Source organism: Neolamprologus brichardi, chromosome 8 (assembly GCF_056152115.1).
Source record: "Neolamprologus brichardi isolate AB-2024 chromosome 8, ASM5615211v1, whole genome shotgun sequence".
In the NCBI taxonomy this organism is placed as follows: domain Eukaryota; kingdom Metazoa; phylum Chordata; class Actinopteri; order Cichliformes; family Cichlidae; genus Neolamprologus; species Neolamprologus brichardi.
This window is the reverse complement of record NC_142111.1, coordinates 22,177,727-22,203,587: the sequence shown is the minus strand read 5'-3', so window position 1 is coordinate 22,203,587 and position 25,861 is coordinate 22,177,727. Positions and strand designations below refer to the sequence as shown.

General features: G+C 41.9%; 1 protein-coding gene across 2 annotated transcripts in view; it reads right to left on the bottom strand.

Moving 5' to 3' along the window:
* The window catches only part of etv4 (ETS variant transcription factor 4), a 42,264-nt gene extending 22,111 nt beyond the window's left edge, over positions 1-20,153 (bottom strand). The window contains exons 1-5 of one of the 2 annotated variants that reach the window (XM_087844864.1): positions 20,121-20,153; positions 14,899-15,006; positions 14,207-14,297; positions 14,016-14,063; positions 7,599-7,652 (exon numbers count right to left, since the gene is read on the bottom strand). In XM_087844864.1, the coding sequence (XP_087700990.1) occupies positions 7,599-7,652; positions 14,016-14,063; positions 14,207-14,297; positions 14,899-14,955 (250 nt within the window). In that variant the 5' untranslated portion in view covers positions 14,956-15,006; positions 20,121-20,153. Of the gene's footprint in view, positions 1-7,598; positions 7,653-14,015; positions 14,064-14,206; positions 14,298-14,898; positions 15,084-20,120 lie in introns of those variants that run through there. The other variant, XM_087844863.1, reaches the window with a different exon arrangement.
* Between the last annotated feature and the right edge of the window lie 5,708 nt (positions 20,154-25,861).

The window sequence follows — 25,861 nt, the reverse complement described above, 5'->3', positions numbered from 1 at the left end:
GTAGATCGAAATGACACTAAACATGGGAACAACAGTGACGCTACAGTTTTGCAAGCATCATAGTATCACTTCCCATTTTTTGAAATCGAAACAATATTTTTTGAAAGGGGTGTAATTGTTGTCTTAACAACTAAACTTAGATTTCTTCCCCCAGAATTCTTCCTGCAGCACGACCTTGAATCCTCAGTGAACTGGATCAATTTGTATCGATATTGCTCTCGTTATTAGAGAAATGGGAAAAACTGAGTGCGAGAGAGAAAAAATAAAGTATTAAGGGATCAGAATTTAATTGGTAAATCTTCTGAAATCATATGTTTTCCCCATTTTCCACTTCACTTTCAATTGTGCAGCGCTGGCTTTTTATAAATGGCCATTGAACAGCCATAAATCTCGGAGCCTTACTGCTGTTTAGTGCAGGCGATACAACACATTCCTGTCTTGGGACGTGCCACGAGAGGGACATCCCGTCACAGGCGAGAGGTGGATGTAATTAATCTGGAACAATATTGACTCTCGACTCTCAATCCCTCGGCCCCCAATATAGCTGTCCCCTCTTAATGTTTAATGTAGCGATCGATCCGCCCCCTCACACTGTTACTGAAATGATATAATGAGCTGCCCACCGGGGGCATCTCGTGGATGTGAGCGTGCAGTCGTTCACGTGTTTGCGAGAACGCATGCCTTTACGTATTTGGAGGTGAAATCTGCCTCATCGGGAGGAGGAGATAACACACTGAAAGGCCGGGACACCTTGCTTGAAATTATCAGTGAGCATGCCACATCCACAGCTCTTCCCGCACTTCTCAGAAAGCCCCCACCCTCCAACCCTCTCGATAGCGATCTTGACCGTAATGCTTCGTGGCACGTTTGACCCGCTCCTAGCCCTCTACTTTCCCCTCCCTCTCCTTCAGACTGATTTATCTCTGCTTTATCTTTATCAAGTCATCCATCAACCCTCTCCATCTCCTCCTGTTCCTCTCCTGGACTAGCGAGGATCAATATCAGCGTACGCCAGCTCTCAGCTCACGCTACACACACCTTCTGCTGTGTGTCAGCAGGTTACTATGCATTGACCTCCTCTGCTCAGAAGCTGGACGTGTTTGGTGTGTTGATAACTGTCTGGTTGGCCATGCTCCTAGTTTCTTTGTTTTATCGTAAAACTGATGGAAAGGCAGCAGCATTGGTACAAGAAAAACTAAATTAGAGAGGAATGACAACACAGGTGGCTCTAAAGACAAATTTAGTTTGCAAAATTGCGAAATATCAAAGTCATTTTCTTACATGAGCTGTGAAAGCTGAAGTTGCCCCCTCTCAGTTCTAGCACATAGTGTCAGGCTTTGTCTCTTAGATTTTTACTTTACTAGACTTTTACTGTCCAAGTTATTCTCACATGGGCTCAGTTAGGCATAACAAGTACTTTGTGCTAACAAGCCGGCAGGTTAAAGACTCTTTAACGCCTCAACTGACTGTGTTGGAGCTTTGTGTTCTCTCGAGCAGCTAAGCTGGGTAATGTCTAAAAATGTAGTACACATGAGATGATGGCCACCATACAAGGGACAAAACCAAATAATGGTTTAGATGGGGTTGGGTTAAGTAAAATATAAACAGTGCTAAAGTCTGTTCTGTCATGGACAGTCACGAACTTCTGTTTGGGAAAGTTACAAAACTTGATTATGACTTCAGAAAGGGTTGAAGAAGAGGGGGAAGAAGTGGAGCTGAAAATGTTGGGAATAATTGTAATTATACTGGACAACTGTATATGTACTGTAGATGGTCATTTTTTACCAGTTATGCCTAACTGGAGCAAAACCCTATAAACTTTCGGGATATTGTGATTGAAGTGGACTGAAGGTAAACTAGATTCCTGCACCTGCCCTGGGTTCCGTTTTCGGGCCAATCACAGGTCTTTTCATACGGATTGGGTGAGTAAAGTCTCTAGATGACTTCCACCAAGGTGAATGGGGTTCGAGTCTGTTGAAATTGCCCTGGTGTGGGTGTGGTCTCTTCTGCCTAGGTGCCGTCCGTTGGGTACAGCTGACTCCAATCAGCAGTTAGAGGTACTTAAGGCCAGAGAAAGGTGAGCTCTAGGCTGAGCTGGTGAACTGTGTGTGCGCGCATCCTGCTCGATTACTCCTGCTCTGTGGAGAGGAGTGTGTTTGGTGATTAACATTTTGTTTTACTTACTTTCCAGGGCTTTGACCAACTAGAGTTTTGTTGTGTTTCCCTTTAAAAAAGTGATAGCGGCTTGACCGTCTCTTTGAATTAGTATTGTTGAAACGCTAATAAAGCCTTTTAATTAAACCAGCTTGCCTCTTTCTCTCCTTTTTCAATCCGGACACTTTTTGTTACTTCCCCTTATCCCCAGGACCTTTAGGGGGGAACATAACAAGTGGGGGCTCGTCCGGGACCTCTCGCACCCGAAGCAAGAATCATATGCCTTGTTATGTTCCCCTCTAAAGGTCCAGGGAATAAGGGGAAGTAACAGAGTCTCGTGTGAAGCCAAAAGTAAGCACCGACTTATTTTTAGCTTTTATGGAACGTGTAACGTGTACTTAAAAGAGATGCCTAATTGTCAAATCCAAATTGACACTAAAGTTGTAATAAACGCCGATTATCATAACAGCCAACATGTTCAAACTGGCCTTTGTCATTGCAATTGCTGCTTCTTCCTATTATTATTCAATCAAGTTAAGCTACTGTTGTTTTTATGGCCTCACCCTCCTCCACGGCATCTGTTCCCCACTTTGGTCTGTGCTCTCCTTTAAAAGAGAAAAATTCCAGCTGCAGAAAGCAGAGCTCTTCATGTAAATAACACAGAACGAGACAGGCATGCATATGAGCATCCCATCAACCCTTTTTTCCTTGCACATACACCTCCCATCACTCTCCTGTAATAAAACACATACTGCTGTCCATTCACAGAACCATGCTGCTGACATGCGGGCTGTGCTGCCTGGCTCAAATCCCCCATGGCCCCCTGGCTTTTACAGGGCTGTTCTGAATCAACACAGGAGTTCAGCTTTAACTTCCCCACTGGAAGTTATTAAACGCATTTTCCTCTACATTGTAGACATTACAAACTCCTTTTCAGTGGATTTGATTGCCTAAGACATGACTAAAAGAAGTTGTAAACCTAAAGTAACTTTTATGTATATTTAAAAGGTCCCATCTTAACTGAATTTAGGACATTTAAACCAAACATGTGGCTATAACTCCACCAAACAGAGAAAATACAAACTCTCTATATCACTGTAGTCAGTGAAAGGCTGGCAGAAAAGAAGCCTGTACTTCTATAGGTGTTTTGGTGGAGGAATAACTCATGTTAATGTCATGAATGAAGGTTTACTCCCCCTAACTCAATGTGCTGCCTCAGCCAGTCTTTCACAACCAACCCATTCATAAAACTGCAGGGCTGAAGCCTGTGTATAAAAAACAAAACGTATACCAGCCCAAGTGTGTTTATGTACACGCGTGAGTAAGTGGAGGAGAAGCTGTCAAAAGAAATCACATGTTCACGTTAGAGAAATCAAGTGTTTTACTCATAAACAAAACAAAACGCCGCAACAAACACAGTCATTGACGAAGGCTCGCCTCCCCCAGAGCGAGAAGGCGAGCGGTATCTGTGCATGTCTGGCAGGCACCTGGCTGTTTTTGCACACTTTGTTGCATAGCAGCTGTATTTTGGAAAGTGGAGAACACAGAGCTGCATGTTTCTCTTTTGGGGAAAGAGGGAGCAGGGAAAGGGGGTGGGGATGGGTTCGATTCACCCATCGCCCCACGCTCCAAATAGGGCCTGATTGGGCCAGTTCGGATCCAGAAAAACAACCCAAACAAGAGGAACGCTGTGAATTCATGACAAAGCAGAACACAGGGAGCCAGAGAGCCACGCTGCTGGGAGGATTTAGTTAGAGCTGGGTTACTGGAACCTTTTCTTCTTTTTTCTACCTTCTTTCCTTTCTTTAGGAAGAGAATCAGCAACTTTTAGTAATAGTTTAAATAGTTATATTTTTAGGCAAACGCAGCAAGGTGGAGTCAGTCTATTTGTTCTATTACTAGACAGACCATCTAATCCAGTGGTTCTTAACCTTGTTGGAGGTACCGAACCCCACCAGTTTCATATGCGCATTCACTGAACCCCTCTTTAGTGAAAAATAAAATGTGATTTTTTTCAAATTCAAGACATAGAAATGTTTTTTATTGGTGCACAAAATGAGCCGTGCATGTCACGGTGGAGGCTCTGCCGAACCCCTGAGACCGATTCACCGAACCCCTAGGGTTCGATCGAACCCAGGTTAAGAACCACTGCTCTAATCTGAAACAAAATTCAGAAATTCAGTCAACTACAGTCAACCATTGCAAAGAGATTGGTGGCAGACGAGCTGTGCCCAGTGCCACAAACTGACTGGGATTGATTGCAATGCGTTGCCAGTATAAACTCTTTAAAAGGTTATGTATCATTAGAGGCTGGGCTACCTTAACAGGTGGTGAGAGGTAGCTTTAGCCAGCATCCTCTTCAGCTCAAGATTTATAAATACATGTCTAGAATTGAATGCACAGATTTGCAGGAGTCTGTGCAATGCATGGATACAGTCTACAGATGCGGTGTGCAAACCAAGCTTCCTCAGCTCTTCCAGATAACCCAACACTCCACCTGCTTGCCAAAATAAAGCCTCTCCTGGCTTCCAAACACCAAGATAGCCACAATGCTAAAACTGAGGCTTCAGAATAAGAGTTCGCAAAACAAACAGGTGCCACTGTGGTGGCTATGTCTATGTTTTATGCACAGTTTGTGATTATATCTTGCATAACTTCAGCCTTTTAATGTCGGTCAGACAAAACAAGCAATCTGACAATGATGCCTTTGGGCTTTTCAGACACCTTTTGACACTTTCTGGACAGTCAAACGGATCATGCAGCCCTATTTCATAGCATGGTGTGCTAAAACGGAAAAACAGCTGCATGTAGACAATGTTCTAAGGACCCCAGAAGGACGAAAGGTAAAAATTATTTCGACAAAGTTGATTTTCAGTTTTATGTGTTCATCCCTTTTTCTTTTCTTCCCCCTTTGCCCTCAGAAACTCTCGCCCCTTTGTCATTTTGCTTTCTCTCCCTTGGTAAACTTACTCGCGGAGAAGAACTGTAACAGCATTCTATAGCCACAACTTCCTATATAATTACTGCAAGGCACAAAACTAAACAATCGTCCCACACAACTCTTAAAATCACTGGATTAGTTCACATCTTGGAACACTCAGTGTGTGCATGAATGTGTGCGTTTGGAGAGAAAGACAGAGAGAGGTAGAGCGAAAAGGGAAAGGGGAGTCCAGATTTTTAAATTTGACTTAGTTTGTACAGACACAGGAAGGGAGGGAGGAGTTTGGAGTATCCACTTGGAGAGCAGGGGGGGCGTCAGAAAGGGGGGGGGTCTGTAGTACTGTAGGGCTTTTTTATGAATGAAGACTGAAGGAGAGGGCTGAGAGAGGGAGAAAGCGCAAGAGAGAGAGAGAGAGAAAGAGGGGGGAGGGAGAGGCACACTTCCTTTTACGCACACAGGGAAGAAAATTTATGAATGGGTCACATCTCTCGAGCTGCTCCAAGTGTAAACAACATACTTGAACAAAGAACAAGCTCTCAGTGCAGGCAAAGCCTCCGACTGTGGCCTTTTAGTGCGAAACTAGTGACGCGTCTAAACTATTTTAATTACGCTTGTGCACTGTAAATTTGACTGACACCTCCATGTGTTTCTCCCCCGAAGGCAGTAAACAGAAAGTAATCTGTGCTGTCACCACAGAAAAACAAGCATTTAATCCTCACGGGCAATCACATGAAGTCGATGGAAAAAAAAAAAAAAAAAAAAAAAATAGGGTGCACTGTTATCACCAATGGCTCAATTACCTTTAAGCACACACAGGCAGGTCAGCAAGTACATAAAAGTTGCATGTTTGCATAACCTTCCCTCAGTGGCGGCCTGCAGACAGAGCATGCTTGTTAGCTGTGAACTGAGGGAGAATGGACCAGATGAGATAGATTTACCAGATGTGCAGGTATTGCACAATCCCTGCTTTGCCCCCTCCTCTCCTCTAATCTAGCATTCCAACATGTTCCAATGTTTTTCCCTCTCTTTTGCCATTTCACTCGCTCCACATTTCCTCCCTTCGTCAGCACCACACCCATGCAGGTAACAACTTGACTCGGTAAACAACGTTTAATTTTTTTACTAGGATGCTTATTCAGTGGAGGCCTCAATTATATCCCGGTCACCTGGGATTAAGGCTTTCCTTTATGCTTCTTTTTTTTTTTCAATGTTTTTGAGTTTCCAAAACAGGTGAGTCACCTCTTTCTTTTTTTAAACACTTGCTGAGAATGCCTTTTCAGTTCAGCATGGGAACAGAACAAGCGCAAATATTTAAAGTCGCTTGTCAGCTTCAGTTTTCCACCAGTCAGAGCTGAATAGAGATGCTCTAAGTGGACTCGGCGGCTATTGACCGTGATCAGCGGGGACACTGTCTGTCAACGCAGGAGTGTCTCTGCTGCGTATAAGTGAGCTGCCTGTCAAATTGAAGCCCCGCTGACCCTGCAAATCATACCCAGGTCAACCCTTAGTGGAGGCCTGACAGCTGATTGGCTGACAGTCCAGGGGGTTAAGTAGACATGACCTCTGTGTGGCCCGGGGATCATCCGCACATCCTCCTCCGCATTGTCGGCCGACGCGGTGACAATATTGCGCAGGGCATGTGTCACCGAGGGGCCGAACAGCGGTGACACGGAGCTGGTTAAATCACATGATGTTTGCACACAAAAGGCACATGGAGGAAGCGCCTTTGACCGGGAACCAAAGCTGCCAGTTTTACTTAGGGGGTGGGATTAATTCTAGAAGTTCCCTTTAAGATTCCTTTAAGTTGCCAGCCATTTCAATGTCATTGCTTAAGACGGAGAAGCCTTCAATGTGCTGAATGGGGCCGAAAAAAACAAAAAAACTGTTTGTAGAGCAACACGTACTCCCACCCATATCCTGAATCGCCATTGTTAAAACACACAACAAGAAAGGGAAACTCATTCAAATAGGCGCTCAGTTGTGCAGCCCAGGAATTTGCTTTTCTATTTTACACCTTCCGATATGGACAAAAGGCCATCTTTGTACCTGGGCCCTGAATAATTTTTTTTACTGGTTTCCTGGGCCGTCTCCATTCAACTTTTCAAAGGCATGCAAATGGATGTCGGCAGCACATAACGCCGGGATCCAAACTCACTCCATGTTGACTGGGTCATTAGCCCCTCTGTTTCTGCATAGCTTTGCCTCCCAAAGAGATTACTGTAACATCAGCGAGTTACAGTATCCTCATGTAAGCCTCTGACCGCTGCTTTCATCCCGTCTTTCTCATAACATGCAAAATTCAACAGGAATTATACGAACGGGCTAAATGCCAAAGCAGAAAGATGGGGTTAGACGGGCATGTGTGTTACATGACTCAATACCTGATTGAAGTAGAAATTTTGTGACAAAGCGTGGTCAAAAGGCCAAAGTTTGTTTTCTATGAAATTGACACAGAGCGCATTTCCAGACATTCGTTTAAAGGACAAAAACTGAATGTACTCACAGTTCTCAGAATGGAAATCAGGAACAAATTGCTCATCGCTGTCAGGAACCTGAGCTGAAAGTAAGAAGAAACAGATTGTGTTTTAGACAAGAATCTAATATTTCTCTACCTTTCTTTCATCCCTGATAGTGTAACTTTCTTCTCTTCTTTGAAACCCGAGTCGTGCTCATTCAGGTCACCTTCATGATTTGTGTGTGTAGCATGCCAGCAGTTTACTTATCGATAAATCAATAAAACAACAACACGGATACACTGTAGATGTTAACCTGCCAAACTGGTTTTGTGTAGCATTTGTAGCAGTCACATCAAAAATACAATACAATTTTTTCTTTGTCCTTGCTTTAAGACTATTATATAGAGGAAATAAAGTCCTTCGGCCCCCCACCCAGCCTGCCCGCTTCGATTTCACAATGTTTTTGTCTATAAGTGAAAGTTCCCTCAACTCAAACCCGTCAGACATCTCTACACTAACAGGCAGGTGTTATCTAGTTTCTACTCGAAATCCCAACAAGCCGCTCTGGCCAAACCAGTGAAGACATCTGTCACACGGTGTGACAAACCAGCTCTTTTCTTTTTGGATTTGTTTCCAAAGAGTTGGGGACTTTTGTCTAACAATCTAAAAGCAGTCTGGATTTCATCTTCTGCAGAGATGGCGACTGGCTTAAAATAGAAGTAGAGAGAAAACAAGGAAACTAAAAGCAAAAAGAAGAAGTGGAAGAGCGAAACAAGAGCAAGTGAAGATTACGTGAATAGTTCCCCATGAAATCAAGTCGAGATATTTTTCTTGTTGCTTGTAGGGTTATCAAGTATCTAGATTGTTTTGGTGTGCCATATTGGCTGTCTTCTCTTGAATATAATAGAGCGACATTGACCGACCGCTTTATTAAGTGTACCTTGCTAGCACTGGGTTGGAGCCCATTTTGCTTTCAGGACTTCATTCTTCATGGCATAAATTCAACAAGGCGATGGAAACATTCCTCAGAGACTTTGGTCCACATGACGTGATACTGAAACAATGCTCAGTCGGTAATAAAGCAGGATGCTACCACGCTTTCGTGATGTTTACACCAAGTTCTGACCTCACCATCTAAATGTCACAGCAGAAACTCTATTGCAAATTGTAGCCTCGGTTTCCTGTTTCTAGCTGACAGGAGTGACTCCTGGTGTGGTCTTCTACTTGAAGGTTTTGCATGTTGTGCGTTAAGAGATGCTCTTTTGCATGCCTGGTTATTTGAGTTACTGTTGCCTTCCTCAAAACAATCTCATCCCTTTAACATCAACAAGGAATTTTTGCCCAGAGAACAGCCGCTCATTGGTTATTTTTGCTTTTTGCACCGTTCACTGTAAACCCTTGAAAAGGTTGTGTGCAAAAATTCCAGTAGACCAGCAGTTATATTTAAAGTGGCCGGTGAGTAATTAAAACAAAAATGAATCGGCAAGCATAAATCCCCAAGTTTCAGTCCCATTAAAAGCTAAATGATGTGATTTAAATCCCCCAAATATTGCGTAGATTGATAAAAGGCATTAGAGACAATGGATATGTGACTTTAGTAAAGTGCCCTCCATATGTGAGAGTGAATACTATTTAATGCGAGTAATATATTAACCCAAATCATATTCAGTTACCTTTCAGTGATAGAGAAGTTTGCATCTAAGAAACAAAATACACCCGACTTACACTGATTTGTAAAAATAGACGAGTCAATACGGTGATATGTGATATCTCCATCTGATCTGTAATGGCTTGCAGCGGTGTACGTTTTCAGTGGGCCTGATTAGGCACTCTCTCATAATGAATCTCATCTAGGATCTAACTGAATAAGCAGAGCCAGCGACGCCAAGCCCAGGTGCAGCAGAGCTAGACAGACGCTATTGTGCTACTCTTTCCAAACCCCATTCACAATTATCCTTTTGGAGCTTTGGACTTTGAGTCACACAAACGCCGTTGAAAAGCCGAAATCGTTGGACTGCCAACACCCTACTAAGGGTGAAGAGGTCAGATGCACGCACTGGCATTTCTTTTGCCAACCCTCGAGTTAATGACCTAACCCTAATCGTAGCGCGGAGCCAGAGCTCGCAACCTTTTTAATCTGGCAACGCTCCAGCAACACAAGAGTGTGGACTTTAAGTGTTTCCATTGCTTGGGACTCAAACTTACGTCATGGTACAACCTAACTGGTAAGGAAAATTTGATGGGTATCATTAAATATCATGAACCCAATCAGGGGTGTAATGAGCTACAAAAAAAAAAACCACACAACAACACACTGTGGGTACTTAAGCATCAGTTACCCACTAAAAAGAGGAAAAGTATCTACTTTTTAGATAAAGAGCAACTTTTTTTTAACCTTACAAAAAGACATTCGCAGATGGCAACTCTGCAACAGGACCTTTGATTGTAACCTCACCCAAGAACCACAATCTGACCCAGCGTTCGACCTCAGTGGCCTCATCGCTCGCTCTCTCACTTCATCAGTGGAGACAACAAAACGCAGACGGCGAGCGAGCGAGCAGAGGCAGAGGACAAAAAGAGGAAATAAGAAATTCAAATCCACTTTCTTGTTGTCACACTCCTCCTTCCTGTGCAGAGGAAACCGGATGACTCCGTTTTGGAGCATGTTCTGATAAATGACATCGATTTCTTATATAACGCCGCATCCTGTGGTTTACTATACCATAATAATATTACCCCCTTTTAACTTTTCAGTCTTTCGCCCTCAGGGGGGGAGGAATAAAGCTGCCGTATGAGACAGAGCAGGGGCCAATATTTAGTCCTGCACATCCAACAATCAATCATTTCCACTAGTTTCAACATGTCCAAAGCGGAACATGCTGGACCTCGTAGAGACGCGGGAGAGGGAAAACAAATGATGAGCGTCAGGCATCACCCCGTGTGTTTGTGTGTGCGTTTGTGTCTGCACACTTTCCTGTGTGCGTACGAGCGCTTGCACGTGTATCTGATTTGTTTCCAGGAACACCTCATCAGGGACTTTGAGATGCAAGTCAGCACAAGAAGGAAAGTGTGTTTATTCGGGCACAGACGCATGTTCTCCTCGATGCTTCCAGGCACCTCGAATGACTTTTTTCCCCCCCCCTTTCTTCTCACAGTGGGAGATCCTGGGAGGAGCTAAACAGCTACAGACATACAAACCTAAAGGCCCAGAAATCAGACAAGATGTGACAAGCTCCTGAACTCTTGCCATTCAGCGCTTCACCCTTTTTGTCTCACTCCTGCTTCCGCTCTGCTTTGGTAAAAAAAAAAAAAAAAAAAATCCCTCCAGCAAACCAGCTTTTACAACCTCGGTGAATCCCTCACAACTGCAATCACTCACGATAAGGTCTTTAATTAATGCAACAGGAAAGGAGAGGTCTTAGCTGAAAGCTGAAAACAAGCCCCATACTTAGGGTTAAATAACACTTTGATAAAGTTACACTTACACACTTCGTTTGGTCTTTCCCCCACCCCCTCCTTCACTCTCTGTGACTCAACAATAAGCTGCCAAACAATGTTTTAAATTCCTTTAAACGCCTGGTTTATCTAATTATAGAAAGGGCCTAATTTTCACTTTAAATGTTGCTTTCTGTGTTATTTAGCCATGCAGACAGTTTTAGGTTTTATTGTTCCAGGATCTCGAGAGAAAACTCTACAAGTGACTTAAATGTCTGAAAAACTGAGATTGAAACAGTCAAAGGCCCATTATCAGATTTCAAAGGGACCGTTTCTTTGGTAGGAAGTTGCTATGCGAACTAAAAAGGCCTCGTGAATTAGTCAGCGTAACCACAACACTGTATCTGGGAAGCGACATTTCAAGACTGCGAGCGCCACAAACTAAACTTAATTTAGCTTCTATGTAGTAAAGTCGTTGGCAAAGATATCTAAATGGCTTAACACCACTGGAGGTAAGTGGAGAAGGTGCATTTAAGTGTGGCCTTTAATAGCCAAATGTGTGAATACAAATAGGGCCTCAGCTTTGAAGTGACTTCCATTGTTGCACTTTATTGGTTTGGGGTCTTGTCTTTTTGTTAAAGCGAGACGCCGGTGTGAAGAGAAATTGCAGGTATTTGATGCCGCGTGTGAAAAGGTGTGGAAGCTAACGTGGAAACGACATTGTTTGCTGTAAACAGTAGCTGGCTCAGAAGCAGGATCTATTTAAATATCCGTCTGCTGTTTGGGCAGACACAAGCGCTTCCACGAGGTCTCAGATCAAAGTTGCTTCACCTCCCTTATTTTTCTATCTCCTGTGTACTACAGATGACTCAGAATGGGTCCCATTTGACTGTTAAAAGTAATCCAACGATCCTTAATCAAGTCAAAAGATGCACATTCATCACATTCAGGTTCCACCAAAAATATGTTTACAGGAGATTTTACATTTTTTGGGGGGGAACATGGAAGAAAAAAAAGACTCTTTTCATCCTGCTAAATGAGTTAACTGATCGCCCAAAATGTTAACAGATGCTGATTAAACATGGGCTTAGACTAGATTAGCCAACTAGAGAACAATATTTTTTTAAAGCATTTTTTTGTGACTAAGAATCATGAGAGACTGCACGCTACTCCCCGATCACTCTTTCACTGCATGCACAGTGTTGTTAAGAAGGAGTTGCAAGCTACCACTTTCCATGAAATGATGACTAAAATATAATTTTGGCTGCCTTATTTGACCAAGCAGTTTTATTCACATCCCCCTTTGCTTTGGCTTATTTTACAGTTGTACATGACTAAGCATGATTTAAAAAACAAAAAATGTCAAACAACTATTGCCACTTTATTGCGTCAGGAAACACAACGGAGATGAAAACATCCCCTAGTAGGGCATTTTGTCATGTGGCTTAGGTTGAGTCCATAGTGTCAAAATGAGCTGGCTAATTCATCTACATAGCAACAGAAAAATGATCAAATTCTTTATAGGTTAATGTATCAAAGCTTTCTATTGGCCCAAAGATGACGTGAGAGGACGTGATGGACACTATATATACATATTGGCATACATGTTTTAATGATACATCATGAGTTTTCCATTGATGGCAAACTAAATTAACAGGAGCTGATCCTAAAGTGTGGCACAAACTGTCTTTATTTGTATATTCTATTTTCATTCATTGGCTTTTAAACCTGACTGATATCCATTTTTTTAAATGTTATTTTAATGCATTTTTACTTAAATAGCACCTTAGTAAATCCCTGTTTTTTAAATGTACTTGCCTAACTTGGCTTTGGCCCTCAAACCTTTGAGAACCATAGTTTAGAAAGAAACCAAAGACACTAAAAAACACTGCTCGGAGCAATAAGTTGTGCACGACTTTCCCCAAAATTCAAAACACAGCGCATGAAACAATCTTGAGCCTATGAACACATTAATATTTTTCAATTCCCAAATTTAACTGAGGAATATAACGCATCTCCAACTTCAAGGAAAAGTACCCTCTCACTGTCCCATATTTTCACACCACAAAACTGCATATTAGACCACCCTTAGTTTTGTGCATATGCAAGCTGCATATGCAGCAGACAAACATTAAAAAAAGCGTCCAAGTTTAGTCGTCTGCACATTCATTCTGCATGGTGAAGTTCAAACATTCAAGTAAGCAAACAGAGTAGAAAATGACCTTAAGCAGCGTTTATCAGGTTGTTCTGGCTCACATTGGAGTGAACGGCATATTTTATTAATCTTCCCCATCAAAGCAACGGACACAACAAAATTCACACCCAGTGATGATCTTCCCAATTTACTTGCAGCTTTTCTGCAAATTTAAACTCACTGTCCTGCCACTGCTGTGCTCCAGGTTACCACTAAAAAAAATAACCCACTCAGTGACTCACTGGTTGTGTTGTTTTCCCCCTCTTGACATACAGTATAATTACTCCATTGCAGCTCACGTCATCAGTGCACTTATTAAGTCTACTAGCTGACAATCACCTCTGACTGGGCCTCATTTCATCGCTATGCGCCTTTGAGTGACACAAGCCAAACAGCCTGTTTGTTTGCATTGGCCCCTAACTCGCACGCATACTACATGCCAACATGGCCAAAATAGGGTATGCTCAAAGCTAATAATGTCCCGTCTGTGTTCACTTTTTGGAGGTGGGGGGGATTCTGAGCATTTTACGAGCATGTGTGTTGAGTCAGAAAAATCGAGATCCTGTATGGCAGCAAAACTAACCCGATTAGCTTTGTCATAAAGTTTGAAAGCAGTTCAATAAAAGTGCAAAATGTTGTGGCATAAGCACAAAAAACAGGGAGCCATGCATATCTGTAGTAGTCTCAGAATGTTTCAAGCAAATCTTAGTAGCAAATAAAATGATTCTTTGTGGTTTCAGTGGTTACAGATCTGTCCAGACGCATGTAGCATCAACCCCCACGGCTGTCAAAGTCACATCCCAGAAATTATACATTAAGAGTCAGCAAGTCTCACCTTCTGTGAGCCACGTCTCTTGGAGCTGGCTTAAATCCTGGAAGAGGTCTGAACAGAAAGACAGAAAAACAAAGAGTGAATATTCATCGACACACAGTAGCTATGACACAGACTGACTGACACTAACCATAGATCATGATGTATAACATGTAAAAAGACCAGAGGACTAAACTTCTACTCTTTCACTTTACCTTCAGATTCCTGAGGGGGCAATTCTGTGTCCATGTATTTCCTTTTCGCTGCCATCAACAGTCTATTTAGGGGCCCATTTCCTTGCGACTTCTGCAAAAGCCATAGAGGTTAAGAGAGGAAAAGAAGTGAGAAATGGACTCCCAACAGGGCATTTTAAGCACATCAGTGTCAAAGCAGTTAACAGCTCTTTACTATGGCCAGGAAAAATGGCATGAAGTGATGCAAAAGCTACCACTTGGACTGATGATGATATAATAATAATGATAACAGTGTCATGGATTACAAATGAGATCCTACTGCAGTTGGTGAGCGTCAAGCTCCACTGAAAACAACTGATTTCCCAGTTGTGGAGGCAATCTTGGAAAAACAAACGCGCCGTATGCGTCTGAACGACGTGACCATTTGGCACACATTGACACGTTCTCCAAACGAACTCTTTCACGTAAGAAACCCCGCTGACAAACATTAAATGCGCCACATTATATCCTTTACTTTGAGTGGGTTTTTTTTCATAGTTTTAAGCGGCTTGACAAACAGTTTCCTATCGCGCGCACGCACACACAGCTGCTCCAGCCAAAACTCGTGCAGACGCGACGCCGAGAGAAATTTAAAAAACAAAAACAAAACCCGGTAGCAGAAACGTAAAAAACCAGGCGAAAGAGGAGCGGAGAGTTAATCCCAATATACGTACATTTGCTAAAGTGTAAGGCACTTGCTGGTCCAGATATCCATCCATCTTATAATCCATCCGTTAACCGTTTGTGGTCATTTAGGCTGAGTTGAGTGAGATCCACGCAGCCTGCAGAGAGAGGAGGGAGCGCTGCTTGTGAATGGAGCTGCGTGGAGGCTGCATGCATAATGAGCTCCATTCACAAAAAATGCCGAGGGGAAGCGATGGCGAGTGATTACCCAGCGGGCTGCGGCCCTCTTTACAAATCTTCTTTTTGCGTTTGTGTGTGTCTGTGTGAGTGTGACAGATTGCAAGTTTCAGGTAAAGTTAAAAACAACAACAACAACAACAAAAAAAAAAAAAACCCCGAGCAACCACCTATTTACTTGTATTTGCAGAAAGATGCAGCTTTGTTAGTTAATGTGCGCAAAAGTTCCCTTTTCTGGTTCAAAAACACTTCGGATGTTTAGAAAAGTGCACAACATATAAGATGTGTGTATTTGAGACTTTTCTTGGGCTTTTTGCCACGTCTGCCCAGATTGCCAGGCTCCACTTTTTTTGTAGGAAACTGCGAGGGGAAAACAGATGTTGGATTTTTTGTGAGCGCGTGTTGTCGAGAGGCAACAACTAAACTAAACCCGATTTGATTGACGCACGCTCTTAGATAAAGTTTATACCGAAGTGTGGTGACTTTGAACGCCAGCTGTGCTGTCACTTCTCCAGCATAGATGATTTGGGGGTAATATGGAGACGTGCTTTTCTGGCTCGGTCCAGAGAGACTCGTGATTGGTGGATTTCCTCTTCAAGAGCTCGAATTTCTTGCCTTTGTCCGGATGAATACACTGGCTTATGAATGAAGTCTCGGTCCCCTCTATTAGCCAATCAGAGGCCTGGTAGTCAGGATCCTAGCAACCGTAGGTGGAGTTTGGGTCTTAGCAGCCAATCATATCTCGGCAGGCTGTTAGCTTTTATACTGGATTTTCCAGTTGTTTTTCATTCACAAAAAAGAGAGAGGAAAAAAAACCCCGTCCATTCATAAAAACCTGCCCTGGCACGAAAGTCCTGACAAGTTTTTCTTTTCTGCCCAGACAAACTCAAAGAACCTCATGTTGTTTACCTCATTTCATGTCTCTCCCCCATATTTATAACAAGACATCACAGCCAGGCCAGGAAAAAGTGGAACCAGCCCTGCAGGAGTTACATAGATCAAAATAAGCTTTAAAAAAGTGACGCAAATGAATTCAGGATTAAGGATTCTTACGTTTTTGTGGTTTTAACTCCACGCCACATGATAACCACAGGATTTAAAGCTCTTCGAGGCTGAGAGAATGGGGAAGTGCTCATTGCTTATGAAACTATTTTGCCAAATTAAAGCCACAGAAACAGTTTGAAAAAACCGAGAGAGGCCAGTCGAGAGACAGGAAATCAAGTCCTAAAGGGATTTGCGTTTAGTTTCAGTGGCGAACGAGATTCAGAGATACAGCAATGAGCCTTATAAGAGCACGTGCACCCTCCCTCGTCCTCATTTCTCCTCTGTTGATATTCAGTCTCCATAACAAGGGATACTGTACAGGTTATTTCCTGCTTAATGATATTTAGATGCACATTTAGATGTACACAACAGGCTATAAATATTGCATCAGCTCCGCTCTGTACTGCTACAGTAGCACTGAGCAGTTTCACTACAGAACAGGAACACAGACTCAAGGAAATTAGAAAAGATTCTGATAATTTAATTGAATTTAAGCCACTCAATGCTCTTCTATAAGATGGTACAGTGGGTGTCAAGTCAGGGTTTGATGCCCCTCAAAATGCTGGAAGATTAAAGTAAATAAAGTGGTGGAAAAAAAACATCAAGTTACACAATTTTGTTTTTCTTTTGCGTAAGACGCAGCATGCCTTTACAATCTTTGTTGGATCTCAAACTGCATAAACTAGGGAAGGTTGATATTCTGCGTCCATTTTGGATTTGCCTATAAAAGCACGCAGCTTCAGGGATGTCTCACGTGTTGTTTTGATGGATTTTCAACGTTGTGTGTCAGTGTATGACCTTAAATAGGTCAAAAGACTACAGCTTAGACAGGCGTAGGCTCTCATTAGTCATTCGTCCGTGGTGTATATCGTCAAATAAAGCATAAAAAGCAAAAATAAATTGTGATAACACACAGTGTGAGTTATGAAAATGGGCGTGCCGTTTATCCATAAATACAAGTCATTTCAACATATCAGGCCATTTGGGTCAATATGTACCAACAGTTATATGCACTGCAGCTAAATACTCAACCAAGATTTATGATCCCAAACAAATTCTGTCATTTGTTTCATAGACCTCTACTGGGTACTCCACGTTTTGACGTGTCCAGTGAAATATCTCAAGAAGTTCTATACGTTAAGTTATGGGCTAAAGAGGATGGATCTATCCGACATTGTTATCCTCTTAACTTTTCTCTAGCACCACTTCAAGGGTGGCTTTTGTGGTTTCTGATAACGTGCACTAAGCACTTGTTCGCTAGAATATTTGATACATTGGTGTTCACTTAGCTAACCTTATCTCTTTAGACAAACCTACTTGTGTCTAGTGTCAGTCAGAACGCTAATATGCAAAACACTGAGGGTAAACTTGTGGTATACAAAAGTCATTGTATTTGTCAAGTTCACAGGATAAAGAACCCAAATGCAGAGGGCTATACAGCAAATGATGTTCAACATAGCCAGGCTTTCTTTGCCTTCACTAGCTCAACAAAACATGAAACTCCAGTTGGCAATAATGGGCATCATGGTGATGATTGTTAGCTCTCTATTTTTTAAGCAGGGCTTTCTGCTTCAGGGTCTGTATGCATTTACATAAAAATGGCCGTCATATGACTCTCCTGCAAAAAATGATCCCAATGAGTGCCACCTACTCCGATCATCGATGATGAAAAATCTATAAAGAAGATAAAATGAAACTATTTTACAAACACTATGAGAAGAATAACTTGCACCTATAAAACAATGACAATGCACTGAAAACATGCTGTGAATATAACAGTCAGTGTCAGTTGATTTTGAACCTGACTATAACTTGCTTGTGACCAGGTTAAGTACTCAGTAGTTGATCACGGTGATGTAGCCAGGTAGAAGGCCAGCCACTTTTGTGACAACAAAGCTCTGACTTCCATCTTGCTAAACCATGAATCTTGAACCTGTGGTCACAAGATCAGGTAGATGTAACTGAAAATGAAGCAAACTTTTTATTCAGGTTGATCTAGAGTCCAAAGCGGGTGCACAGGCACACACCTAATAAATATGGCCTTGTGTGTGTGTGTTACTGTTGTTTTTTAATTTCCAAACTTTATAATAAACGGATATTTTTCACAGGCTGTCCTCAATTATATTACCTGCATAAAGCAACAATGTAAGAAGATCTTGTAGCGAGTTAAGATTTGCATGTTATAATCCAACTTCTGCACATCTGGCATTACATTGTTGTCCAGGCGCCTACTGTAAACGCCTTCAAATTCTCAGTACACCACCCTTCTCCAGATACAAACATTTAAGGGAACGGTCTGGACTATTTATACTCATGGAGTAATTGGGGAAGTGGAGACAGCTGGGGGCAAAGGGGACACAGGTGAAGGCAATAAAGACAATCATGGGTAAGTCAAACTCAGATTTAGATACAAGAGACTAACTGATAAAGTAAAATAGGAAATAACTAGAGGTTTAAACTAAGAAAACTCACTGAACGAAGGATGCTGGGGAGACAAAAACATTATACCAAAATATAAGGAATAAATCTCAAATGACAAGCTTCATAAACACTAAACTAGAAAAATAGGAAAAAAATACAGAAACAAACTGGAATTGACTCGATACAACTACTAATCAAAAACCTGGAGCTTCTCAATAGCAAAGAAGGTCAAACTGAAAATGCTTAAAAATGAGAGAAACCCATAGACTCTGACATTACCTATGTTTTAAAACATCTAAAATCTTTTGATTTAATTGTTCATGTCAGTATTAAAAGCAATGTTTGAAACGCACATAAAAAAAACCCCCAGCAAACAGGCCAAAAACGTACGAGTCAAACCCAACATAGAAACCTCACCAGTGTTCCCCAGAGAAGTCACAACCTAAAAAGTCCGGGCTTTACATAACCAGCTCTTTTCCAGTGACCGGTTGGAAAAAAACAAAGATTTTTTGCTGATGGTTGCACTACACTGTGCTTTATTAAAGCAACACTCAACATATTGGTGCTGTTACCACAGATTATTGGCAAATACCTGCAAAAATAAGTCAGATGTGACAATCCACATGTGACAGGAAGACATGTGAAAATTCCTCATTTTCCCTGTGAAAAAGACGATCTTTGTGTTTGTAAACGATCTCTTTCTTTATGCTAAATGAACTTTTCAGATGTGGAAAAACGACGCCGTTATTTCAAAATCCTCACATGGAAACCCCCTCTCTCTTTGGCTTACTGTTACTTTTCACCCACGAGTCAACATTTTTACATCTAAAGTGGGAACTGTCACATGTGCTTCCAGACAATGCACCGTGGAAAAAAAAAAAGTTGACTTTGGAGATGTGGCACGCGCTCGGAAAGCACACATGTTTTTAATTCGACTTCCTCAAATTGGATAAAAGAGGAGAAAGGAGCAGAAACAGCCGCGTTAAGTACCTACACAGTGATACACCTACATTTAGCGTTGTGCTGACGCAGTTCTGTTGCTACAGCTTATGCAAGATTTACAACTTCTTTAGGTCCTTTAGGATGAATGGAGAAGCATTGGCTATAGATCACCTCCCATCTATTTCATTTACAGAACACACATACACACGCATAGTGCTGAAAAGCATTGTGAAATCTATTGTAATAGTCATCCACCCTTCAGTCTAATATAGCTTTGTCAGCAGGGAGATAAGTACTAACAGAGACAGAGGGGAGACATTTTAAGTTCAGTGCGGTGCTGCAGAGTGGACTCAAAGTGCTTATTGATCAAAGCTGGCTGTGCTTGATGGATGGATGAAATGTTATTATAGCTTTAGCTGTTGCCGCTATGGGGAGAGAAAAAGTGAGGTGTGTTGAAATGGAGGAAAGACGGGCAGAAATTTTTCCAAAAGAGTGAAATGCTTTCAATAAAGGACGAAATCAAAGCATAAATGCATGACGGGAATGACAAACTGATGCAGAGGCAGACGAGGGGGCAGAAGGCGTCTGTGGGGGGGATGGGTGTGTGTGGAAGGGCCGTCGACAACACCTCTCTGTCTTTCCTCTCTCCTCCCTCGCTCCTGATAAGGCTGATGGTGACTGATAAACATAAAATAAAACAAGGGCAACATCACACGAGGATTTACTGGAATCACGATGCATAATCAAAACAATTACACCCATACTACAGAGTTTCCCTCCCCAACTCTTATGCATGTATTAATGCATTAAAATGATGTTGCTTTCAGGCATTTTAACCTAATCGTATTTTTTTAAACACAGGAAATCACAAAAGCAAAACCCCAGAATAACTAGTTTACAGAGCAAGTTTGAGTGTTTGTTGTATTTGAGCTTCATCAGCACGTGAAGATTTCTTTCTTGTCATGTTGTTGTGCAAATTTTAGATTATTTCTGAAAAATTTAAAGACTTTTGGTCGATGTTAGCATAAATGCACCACGGGCAGGTATAAGCGTTCAACATTTATTTCTGTTTTTTTAAATGGACACACACTCACTGCCAGTTTTTGAGGTGCACGTGTTCAACTGCAAGTATCTAATCAGCCAGTCACACAGCAGCCTGTCAAAACAAACTGCTCAAGTTCAAACCTGAGCATAGGGTTGAGGAAGAAAGGTGACTTAGGTGACTTTGAACATGGCATGGTTGTTGGTGCCAGATGGGCTGCTGTGAGCATTTCAGAAACTGATGATCTACTTTGATTTTCAGACACAACAATCTCCTGAGTTTAGAGAGAAGGTCCAAAAAAAAAAGAGAACATATCCAAAGAGTTCTCTGGGAGAAAATGCATGTCAGAGGTCAAAGAGGTCAATGGCCAGACTCATTTGAGCTGACAGTAACTCAAATAACCATTGGTTCCCACCAAGAGAAGAGCTCCAACGTGTCAAACCTTTAAGCAGATGGGCTGTAAAGACCACACTGGGTGCCCTAGCTCAGCGGTCCCCAACCTTTTTGACGCAACGGACCGGTTTATGCCCGACAATATTTTCACGGACCGGCCTTTAAGGTGTCTTGGATAAATACAACAAAATAAAACTAGTACCGGTACCGAAAAGAGGAGATCTATTCATAACACACGTGAAAAGACCCAGGAAAACCGAGTTAACATAAAAACGATAACAAAATAACGCTGAAAACCGATAAAAACCCTGAAAACCATACATTTCACACCTGAGCCTCAACTCTCGCGGCCCGGTACCAAACGACTCACGGACCGGTACCAGTCCGAGGCCCGGGGGTCGGGGACCGCTGCCCTAGCTATTAGCAGGCAGTGTTGGGAAGGTTACTTTTAAAATGTATTCCATTACAGAATACAGAATACATGCCCCAAAATGTATTCTGTAACGTATTCCGTTACGTTACTCAATGAGAGTAACATATTCTGAATACTTTGGATTACTTAATATATTATCATGCTGTTTACAACTACATGAATGTACTATTGCTGTGATTTATTACTGTTACTGAAGGTCCGCGGCTCCGAACCGTAGTAAAGGGACCTCTGGCTAATACGGTGGGTTCTGTGTCGGGCTAGTAGCCGAAAACTAGCTTTACTTTGTTGTCTGGGTCAACTTTGCTAGCGAGAGACAGAGAGAGGCGTTGAAAGGCTGCTCCAACGGAACTTATTGTTTTTGGAGGAAAACACGAACACAGTGTACAGTCGAGTCTTAATAGCTTACTTACAACTGGGCTCGTCAGGCACTCTTCTTGGCTGCAGTGGTTATTATTATATTTACATGCTTCCAGCTCCCGTTTTTGCTGGATGACAGCTCGTACTTTTCCTTTTTCTCCCTCCTCGCTCACAGACACATAACGTGTATGGCAGTCCATTCTCCCTGCAGCACGGACTACACTGCCTATGATGCTACATTCTTTAGAGCTATACCTGTAGCATTCTGCCTATTAGCTTAGCACAACAACAACAAAAATGCCTCTCTCACCCAGGAAGCACGCAGAGAGAGCGTCACCCTGTAACCATGGCAACCGTAACGCTGCCACCTAGAACAACAGAACGTAGCTGTCAAACAAAACCCAAACAGTCCTGACCCGCCACAATATGAAACAGGGAAGTACCGCCGTGTAATCCATTTATTTCAACAAAGTAACTGTATTCTAAATACCACCTTTTTAAACGGTAACTGTAACGGAATACAGTTACTCATATTTTGTATTTTAAATACGTAACGGCGGTACATGTATTCCGTTACTCCCCAACACTGTTAGCAGGATAGCGAGGCAGTTTACACAGGATCACCAAAATTGGACAACTGAAGATTGGAAAAATGTTGCCTGGTCTGATGAGTCTTTATTTCTGTTGCAACATTCAGATCGCAGGGTCAGAATTTGCTTTGAGTGACATAGAAATATGGATCCATTCTGCCTCGTATCAGTGGTTCAGGCTGTGGTGGTATAATGGTGTGAGAAACTTCACACATTTTAGGCTCATTAGAACCAGTTGAGCATTCATATGTGAGAGCCTACCTGAGTATTATTGCTGACGTGTCCATCCCTTTATGACCACAGTGAGTGACCTCAGATGATCTCAAACCGGTTTATTGAACATAACAATGAGTTTACTGTACTTAAATGGCATCCACAGTCACAGACCACGATCCAATAGAGCACCTTTGGGATGTGTTTGAACATGAGATTCACACCATGAATGAGCAGCCAACAAATCTGCAGCAACTGTCTAATGCAACTCTGATGCTATCATGTCAATATGAACCAAAATCTCCAAGGAACGTTTCCAGCACCTTGTCGAATCTATGCCAAAAAGAAGTGAGGCAATTCTGAAGTCCAACCTAGTAGAGTGGATTTAACAGTTATGGGGTATATGTAGCATATTAGGGGAAGGTGAAAGGGTAGTTGTTGAAAGCCTGTGACTTAGTAGGAAAACATTAACTTGGGAATAAAAAACAATTATTTATTCTGATATACTAGGATAGAATAGAATTGTCTCTTCTTTTAAAATCAAAACATTTGCAATGAAATTTAAATAGAGAGCACCTTTTTTAGTTTAAAGCAGTTTGTTGTTGATGTGGTATTTGTTGACTTGTCTTCTCTGCTGTAAATGAAGATGAAGTGATTTAAATATTAACTCTACTTCCTAATGTTATGTGATGAGCCGCCACACTGAGCACTTGCCAGCCATTAGTCATTCTCTGACAAAAACACTCTGACCCTGGTCTCCATTACTTGAGTAATATGAATTCAACACATCCTGTGTATATATGTGGCTTTGCTAGCAACCTTCATTGTCAGTTTATTTCACAAAGCTGCCCATTTCCACCAAGCATTTGTCGACAGTTTGCATGCAGCAGCTGCAGCTTTACTGGGAATGTAATAGATTCCCCATAACAGCTATTGTTCTGCTTTGCTGGGCAGTGGTTGTTAAGGGGAATCCAAAACGAAAACATATGGGTTCAATCTATGCTTGCAAATCTTCCCTGCAAATAAAACTATGTTTATTTGTTCATTCTTTTTACTGTATTTACTCACTTTAGTTCAAATAGATTATGTCAGGCTCCTCGCTCAGTTTGGTTTCAGGGGATAGATACCCTCTTGCACCACTCTGGGTTCAGGGGGTAGACACCCTCTCTACTTTTAAGATCAGGCTTTAAACTTTCCTTCTTGAGAAAGCTTAAGGCTGGATCAAACGACCTTAAATCATCCTTTAGTTATCCTGCTGAGAGACCTCCCCTGAGGATCTTTCCTCTATGCTCCTTTTTTCCCCTCCCCATGCATTTATATGCTAGTATGCCATGTCATTTCAACCAGTTGGCCTTCACTCTCCCCCAGCGTGTGCTTTGTCCTTTTAGTCGTCTCTCTGTCTTCCTCTTTTGTCTCTTCTTATTTCTCTAACAATACCCATTTGGCTGTGCTCCCTACTGCAGATGTCTTCCTATTAAAAGTGAGCTCTTCCTCTCTGCTGTCACAAAGTTCTTGCCTGTAGTGGATCGCTGGATCATAGAGTTTCTATCTATAGCGTTGTAAGGTTCTCAAAATGTAAAGTGTTTTCAAATGGCTGATCTTTCAAATCCAACAGGTCTAAGTGAGGGTAACAGAGTGTATTTTTAGTAATTCTTCTGATTCTACTGAGAACAGGGATGCTAAGGTGGAGCTGGAGGTTAGCGAAGATACAACCACATGTGTTTGTTGTCTTTTGTGGCTTCCATGCTGACAATGGACTTGTAAAAGTAGTGTTTTAGCCAGGTATGCAAAATGTGGTGGTTTGACTCCCATGAGATGCAACGCCATAGAGCATTATCCCAGATGAAGTTAGGTGATAGTGACTATAACCCACTGGTGGTAGAGCTGAGTAAGTGGATATTTTTCTGGACAATCTGGATGACTTGGAGAGTGGGAGGAGGAGGGCCTGAAAGGGACAGTGACAGAACACAGTGAATTTAAAGGAAGCAGAGTAGAGGCTCAGAAAACACATGCAGGTACGTAATTGGAGCAGAATATTCATGTAAATGTTTATAGCATGGAAAAGGAATGAAGACAGGACAAGAGAGAACTTACTGAACTCTCTGTTTCCTCATTTCTCTCTGAATTACTTGTGCTCACTGTGTGTGAGCACCAAAGATTGCAAATTGAGAAGAAATATGAGTAAAAATGTACACTTTGAGTAATAATTGCTTTGTGAAGCCTTCCTTGTTGGTCCATTTCTCCTTAGTGTTACTTGCTCAGCTCATGTTTACATGGATTTTTTTTCCCAGATATGCCGACGCTGCAATAATGTTTGCTTATGTCTAGACCATTCCCATCACACCAACATTAGTCACTGGAGTCAGAGCATGAAAAGAAAAACGGGCTTCTAAGGAATTGTGTGAAGCGACGATACACAAGGAAGCGAAGACTTTCGCCAAGAAATATTGAAACAATCAAAAGATTTCTTTGGTCCACAAAAGTCTTATTGTTGTGATTAAGTGCTACTTAAGTAAATATTTCTGTAAACGTTTAAATATTTAATCAGGACTAAATATTTAAATATTTATGCAAACATGACTGAATCAAAAACTTATGGGTTGTTTGAGTATTTCAGAAACTGCTGATCTACTGTGGAAAAAACAGAGAAAAGCAGAAGAAGACCACACCGAGTGCCACTCCTATCACACAAGAACAGGAAACTGAGACTACAGTTCACACATGCTCACCAAAATTGGACAACAGAAGACTGGAAAAGTGTTGCCTGATCGATTTATGCTGATGCATTTGGATGGAAAGATCAGGTTCAGGCTGGACGTGACGATGCAATGCTGTGAGGGATATTTTCTGGGCACCCTTTAGGCTCCTCGGTACCATCTGAGCATTGCTTATGCACCAAAGCATTGTTTGGTTCCCGTTATTGGTATGCAGCCAACAAATCCGCTGCACTTTTGTCAGTATTACCAAAATGACTGAGGAATGTTTCCAGCATATGGTTGAATCCAGTGTTGGGGAGTAACGGAATACATGTACCGCCGTTACGTATTTAAAATACAAAATATGAGTAACTGTATTCCGTTACAGTTACCGTTTAAAAAGGTGGTATTTAGAATACAGTTACTTTGTTGAAATAAATGGATTACACGGCGGTACTTCCCTGTTTCATATTGTGGCGGGTCAGGACTGTTTGGGTTTTGTTTGACAGCTACGTTCTGTTTGTTCTGTTGTTCTAGGTGGCAGCGTTACGGTTGCCATGGTTACAGGGTGACGCTCTCTCTGCGTGTTTCCTGGGTGAGAGAGGCATTTTTGTTGTTGTTGTGCTAAGCTAATAGGCAGAATGC